The sequence below is a fragment of the Branchiostoma belcheri genome, unplaced genomic scaffold (genome assembly GCF_001625305.1).
Source record: "Branchiostoma belcheri isolate BF01 breed outbred unplaced genomic scaffold, Haploidv18h27 scaffold123, whole genome shotgun sequence".
NCBI classification, from domain to species: Eukaryota; Metazoa; Chordata; class Leptocardii; order Amphioxiformes; family Branchiostomatidae; genus Branchiostoma; species Branchiostoma belcheri.
Genome location: NW_017802636.1, coordinates 871,421 through 877,859, shown reverse-complemented (window position 1 = coordinate 877,859; position 6,439 = coordinate 871,421). Strand labels below are relative to the sequence as shown.

Below are 6,439 nucleotides of genomic sequence, written 5' to 3'. Positions count from 1 at the left end.
TGTGTTCGGGCCATCGAAGATAGCGATAAACTTATCGCATCGATTTTGATTAAATTCAAATTTTGGAAACACTAGGTTCTGAGCTTCTTCGAGTACTAAACCGTTACCCTGGGAAAATTGGTTTTTTCCATGCAGCCATGGTTAAAAATGACGAAAAAAATAGACCCTTACTTTAAAATAGTACTTTGTATGTGCCTTATTTACCCCTAAATAAATTGGGCGCAGAAAATATCAATGAAGTGTATTGATAAGCGGCACGGCACCCCTTTCCACCAAAAGAGTGAAAAATTCCGACCCGCGCTTAGTACAGAAATGACAGCCCGTCGGGCTGAGGGTGTCAAATTGCTCAAAATACGGAAGGAAACTCCGGTCCGAGACCTTAAGAAGACGGCGCATGCGCAGAAAATGACGTCATCGATGACGTAAATTCGATTGATTATAATGTTTCCAGCCGAAGCTGTCAGATTCTGCAAAAAAAATGCATCATTTTACTGTTTTGGGGTCCAAAAGTCCGGATATGTATGTCGGGTCCTAGGCGCCCCCCTCCCCCTTTGCCGAATCTCCGTGAAGGGCAATTTTAATCGTTTCTGGACGATAAAATGTTCTCAAATGAATTCACTTTTTATGTCATTTCACGTGAGTCGACCTCTAAATTTGATTTCCGCATAACTTCGGCCAAGTCTCTCCATTTATGGTGACTACAACAGACATTTTACAGCAAAATTCGAGTGTTTTAGGCCTATTTAAGGCAAAACTAGGTTTTCTGATTTTCGGTTCAGGGCTCCTTAAAATCGCGAACTTCTTTTCGTTGGCTGGTGTTAAGTGATAGCCTAATAAGTACTTCACGCAACTTTGCAGCATTTATTTCAACTAATCGCTCCTTAGCCACGGCAGCATCACCCAGATTGTGTTTTGCGCCTCGTAAGAACGCAGTGTTTCACACATTTAAGGTGCGCTGTGCTACTTAATAGGCCATTCACGGTAAAGTAGTGAAGAGTTTGGTGTCGGACTCGTTTGATTCGGAAAGTGCGAGCTCAGTTCTATCACTCAAGGTCAAAATCTGACGTATTCTTCATTTTAATGTAAAGCGGTGAAGCAAAAACGCGACCCCCTGCTGTTTAACTTGGACAACGCATGACGTCACTGCGTGACGTCATCGATCCCAACTTTAAAGAGGTTTCCCGCAAGTATGCAGCACTGAAAGGACGATAAAACCACATCTATCCCTAGCCAATGACCAGAGCGGGCGTTTCCTTCCGTTTTAACTGATTTGAGAAAAGCGAAACCCCCAAAAACGGTACTTTTTAATTTCTCCATTGTAAAGCTGCCTAGGCGCCGCGTCTTGGCAAAAGTAGCCATAGAACACAGTGTTTTTCATATGACTTTAAACCGCTGCCGCGGGAAAAGTAATGATCGCATACAAGCCAAATTTGGATATATGATAGATATAATGTTTCTGAAGAATATTAAAAATTTTTAATGAAAATTAATCTCCTTAAGGTTCCGGGTCGGAGTTTAATTCTGACCAGAGTCTAAGTAAGTGCGCAGTAAATCGCCGGAAACGTGACTTTGTATGGTATGTTTTGGCCGCGATATCCCTGAAATCGTAATATCTGTGTACATATCTTTGTATTTTCTGAAAAGCCTGTTAGTTGTAGCCTTTATAGGTGGCGTAATGTTGGTGGTCCAGCGAAGACTTCCTGGTATCAGTCCGCGCGGATGGTTATGTGGCGTTTTCGCCTGACCGCCGGGATGGTACGTTCTATATGCGTTGTGGGTGTGTTCGGGCCATCGAAGATAGCGATAAACTTATCGCATCGATTTTAATTAAATTCAAATTTTGGAAACACTAGGTTCTGAGCTTCTTCGAGTACTAAGCCGTTACCCTGGGAAAATTGGTTTTTCCATGCAGCCATGGTTAAAAATGACGAAAAAAATGACCCCTTATTTAAAAATGTACTTTGATGTGCCTTATTTACCCCTAAATAAATTGGGCGCAGAAAATATCAATGAAGTGTATTGATAAGCGGCACGGCACCCCTTTCCACCAAGAGAGTGAAAAATTCCCACCCGCGTTTAGTACAGAAATGACAGCCCGTCGGGCTGAGGGTGTCAAATTGCTCGAAATACGGAGGGAAACTCCGGTCCGAGACCTTACGCCACTTATTCCTGACAGGATAAGCTATCTGTCACCAAAAAGTCAAGACCATAGCTTGTTCAGGACAAAAGATACAAAAACCTGAAGTTCTGCTGCAGTACCAAGGTCATGTGCGGAAACACAAACACACACACACACACACACAGACAGGCCAAAAACAATACCTCCATTTTCATGGAGGTAATAATGTACCATTGCAAATTACCTATGCTAACAGTGATTGTGCAACTGACTAACAGTAACTGTGTGAATTTGCATCACAAACATGGAAAATACACCTTCTTCCCTTCAAATCTGGAAAAACACCATGCAGACACATATTGCAGTTACTGCTGTACAGGTTGCCTGTAATCTGTCTGAAGGAGGGTAAACTCACAGTTTTGGGCCTGTTTTCTCGGACAAAGTTCTTAAGGTTGCCCCCACTCATGAGTTCCAGGATAAGGAACCTTGGTGACTGCTTGAAGCACACCCCAATGCACCGCACAATGTTGGGGTGGTCAAACTTACTACAAGGAAACAGGTAGATGGAAAATATCAATCATAATCAGCTAACGTTACTTTACCAAAGACAAAGCATTTCACAAAATCACACATCTTCCGAATTCCATAAATAGATGTATTTTCAAATTGTTCTGTTCCACATACTTCTGGACCCAGCATGTTGAATGTGTCTGCTTTATTCTGTCATTTTCACATTGCCTAATGCTTTAAAAGTAATTGTTGAGCAGATCTACAAGGCTCAGAGAGTAAAATATCACAATATCATATTAACATTTTGCTTACAAAATGGAAAATGTGCAAAATGAACAGCATGAAGATTTGTCTATTTAAAGAAATGAACATTGCAATCAGTAATGAGTCCAAGATACTAAATTCTGCCATCCCAGCTGGAGTGCATAGAAGATGTGGCCTCCTAGAAATGACTCGTCTATAATTACTAAATGGTGGAAACATGATTAAACCAGCAACCACATCCTCAATGTAAAGAACCCTTTGTAAAACAACATTCATCACAGGAACAATAGATGCTATTGATCTGGTACTTTCCTGCAGAAGTGCACACTCTGAATACAAATGTGTCTCCCAGTGCTTACCTGATAATGAGAGCCTCCATCAGGAAGTCCATCTCGTCCTGTTCAGAGCACAGCTCAGGAAGTGTCTGTTAAGGAACAAAGCCATGTTACCGACATAGACATGCAGAGATTGTCAATATAGCAAATTCTCAAAGATAGAAGAACTTTATTGCACGACAATTGTACAGGGTACATTGTATGGCAAATACTAGTAGGTAACAATAAGTAGCATAGTAAAATACTATTAGATAGGTATAGAATAAAACTCAAAGATATGGGATCATGGAGGTCACCATCAGATCACATTATTTCCCCTTTTCTGATTGTGATGTGCTAGTTTTCATTTGTCAAGAATAATTGTACATGTCTGACAGGAAGACATCATTCAAGTTATAGCTAGAGTGCCATTTAGCATCTTTCAAATTCAGATTATATGACCTTATGGCAATGCCAATTTAATTTCTTAGTTCTTGGATTTGCTACTTAATTTTTTCTATTTGAAGAAAAAAAAGAATTAAAAGATCACAATTTGGCTCCTGTGGAAAACTTTTGTATCATGTTGGCATAGTGCATGATTTCCCTGAGAAAATCTAAGAATCAATACAACTGGTCTGGCAAAGAAATCATTGATTTATGTGGGGGTGGAGGAAACCTCACTCTGACAGAAGCCTTCAGGCCTTGGATGGATCTCATTACTGCAGATCTGCTACACTCCACTGCATTTGAAATGTCAGTTATACAACTGTTTTTATAAGGAGTCTTATCGTACTTGACAACGTATCCTTTAACTGTAACAGGTACACAAGCAACATACTCAGTTTTAGGTATATAGCATAGCACGAGGGGCAGAAGTCTGGGACCTTTACCTTTACAGCCACAGCAAGGTGTGGCTTCTCCCCAGGCATGCTCTTCAACATCCCCTCATACACCTCGCCAAAGGCACCCTGGCCAAGAGGTCTGTGAAGAGAATTTCCAATAAGGTACTCAAATCATACTTGTATAATAGAATCTAAAAAGAGGATGAAAAATAAGACACTTAAATATGTTCATATTGAGACATAATATCAATATTCTCAAAAGAGATAACTGTTAGGCCACACCAAGTAAATTTTATGGATGACGTCCGCGCGCGCATTGGTTTTGGCCTGTTCCTAGAAAAAAACCCAAGAAATTCCGCTTCCTGTAACTATGACCAAAGAGTCACGACAGTGCCGCAAATCGTTAGATTGATGTAAAACCCGTAACGGGAAATGGGTAAAGAGCACATGCTTTGTTTCTGCAGGCCTGCAAAAATGTGAAAGAAACAGGACAGGACGACAACTGCTGTTCCACCTGATTTATTGCTGTTTTGATGATGAATAAAAGACTTCTTGCTTGTTAATCTGTGTCACCTCATTCAATTTGTGTCCTAACATTTGTCGTCTCTTAGTATATTTCTAATCTAGGCATCTTGTTTTTAAGGGCCCTTCTTGTGTTTTTTTCGCCCTCTCGCATTAGATATAGGGTCTCCAAAGGACGTCATCCATAAAATTTACTTGGTGTGGCCTTACAAGTAAAAACACAACAACCCATATTCTTTATAGATACCAATGTCAGTGTGATTACAGATACATTGTATAAGCCATGTTCTACAACTTACAGTTATAAACCATACTTTAATGACCAAAACAGGTCAACAGTCAGGTTTTCAGCAGCATCTGCTGGGTGGAAGATTGGTGGATTGTTTTTTCAAAACTTGAAACTATCCACGGTATGAGCAGTGATGCTTGATTGGAGTCCAGGAGATTGAGATTCAGGAGGAAAACCAAAGATACAAAACCAAGCACCCCCAAGATTAAGTTGACTCTAGTGGCTTTGTAAGCCAGTACCCTCTAGTGTACAGTACAAAAAGTGGTGAATCAAACCTGATAAGGGATAGCTTGTCCCGAGGGATCTCATGAAGGTCGTTTAGTGTGACCTGGCTGCCTCCAAAGGTGTAGTTGGGGTTATAGTCGGTGATGATGGTGTGGTTTCTCAGCTTACTCAGCTGATATTCTGGGCTCTGAATCTCCTGACGAGCCTCCTTCAGCTGCTTCTGCTTACGGCGGTACACTGCAGGGAAAAATGTTTGTCTCTTTGATACTTTACTTTGTATGATATCATGAAGTAAATGTACAAGCTCAAAGGCATTCCACAGTTACTCATAAGGAAATGTGCAAGGCAAGGCATTTATATTTAGAACCCTGGTTTGCTCTTCCTAGTACTGTAGCATAATTTTTGAGAGGATATCGGCTGTAACGTTGAATTATGAAGATCAATTTTTAACAACTCTCGTTATATTTGTGCCGTGGAAAGATAAAAAAAGACAGTTCAGATTTTCTATATTTGTACTGTACCATGAATACATTTTTACGAATAAAGTTGTGGCATACGAGATCGTGAGTGCATTGTTTGTCTTGTGTGCCATCAGCGCTATTCCGGACTATCGCATATGCCAGGTAACTGTATAAAATGCGCTGACAAATGGGCTATACAAATATGCGGAATCCTCTGTAGTACCTGTCTGTGGTGCTGAAAACTAAGATGTGGAGGAGGAAACACCTGTACATGGATACTTACCAAACACCACTGCCAGGATTGCCAGGATCAGGACAAACAGTACAATAGACGAGATGACAGCTGCCAAGATTGAAATGTCTGAAATAGATAATAAGATGGAGATTTCAAACAAACTTATCTTGGCCTCATCTGGTGCTCTATCAACCACCATGTTTATGTTCTATATATGGTGGGGGGGGGCTTTTGAATGACCATTTTCCAAGTAATCATGTAAAATTTCGGACATCATATCTATTGGGCGAGAGAGCTTTATTGCTATCATCAATCAACATTTGTGCACTAACTCCTCTGAATTGATTAGAAGATATTGCAAGTAACCTGAGATATCTTCTCATACCAGGTCAATTAGGAATGGTCTGGTGAAATGTGTTTTCATATTAACTCAAATATCACTGGTCAAATGCAATATCTTTTCATTTGACAGGGCAACTGCAATAACTTTTTTATATGACTGGTCAACTGTAATATCTTTTTGTACAATGACTGGTCTTTACTTCCCGCTACTTGTTTTAATATACAATGTATTACAGGATATCTGAACAGTGTCAACCCTTTCTCAGATGCAAAATATTACCTCTACCAAATGAGACATTTTCTTCAATTTTCAATC

General features: G+C 40.2%; 1 protein-coding gene across 1 annotated transcript in view; it reads right to left on the bottom strand.

Annotated features, from left to right (window-relative positions):
• The window catches only part of LOC109463173 (ALK tyrosine kinase receptor-like), a 30,871-nt gene that overhangs the window by 13,945 nt on the left and 10,487 nt on the right, over positions 1 to 6,439 (bottom strand). Inside the window, 5 exon segments of the mRNA XM_019759887.1 lie at positions 2,535 to 2,664; positions 3,253 to 3,317; positions 4,098 to 4,188; positions 5,136 to 5,322; positions 5,830 to 5,907. Coding sequence (XP_019615446.1) covers positions 2,535 to 2,664; positions 3,253 to 3,317; positions 4,098 to 4,188; positions 5,136 to 5,322; positions 5,830 to 5,907 — 551 coding nt within the window.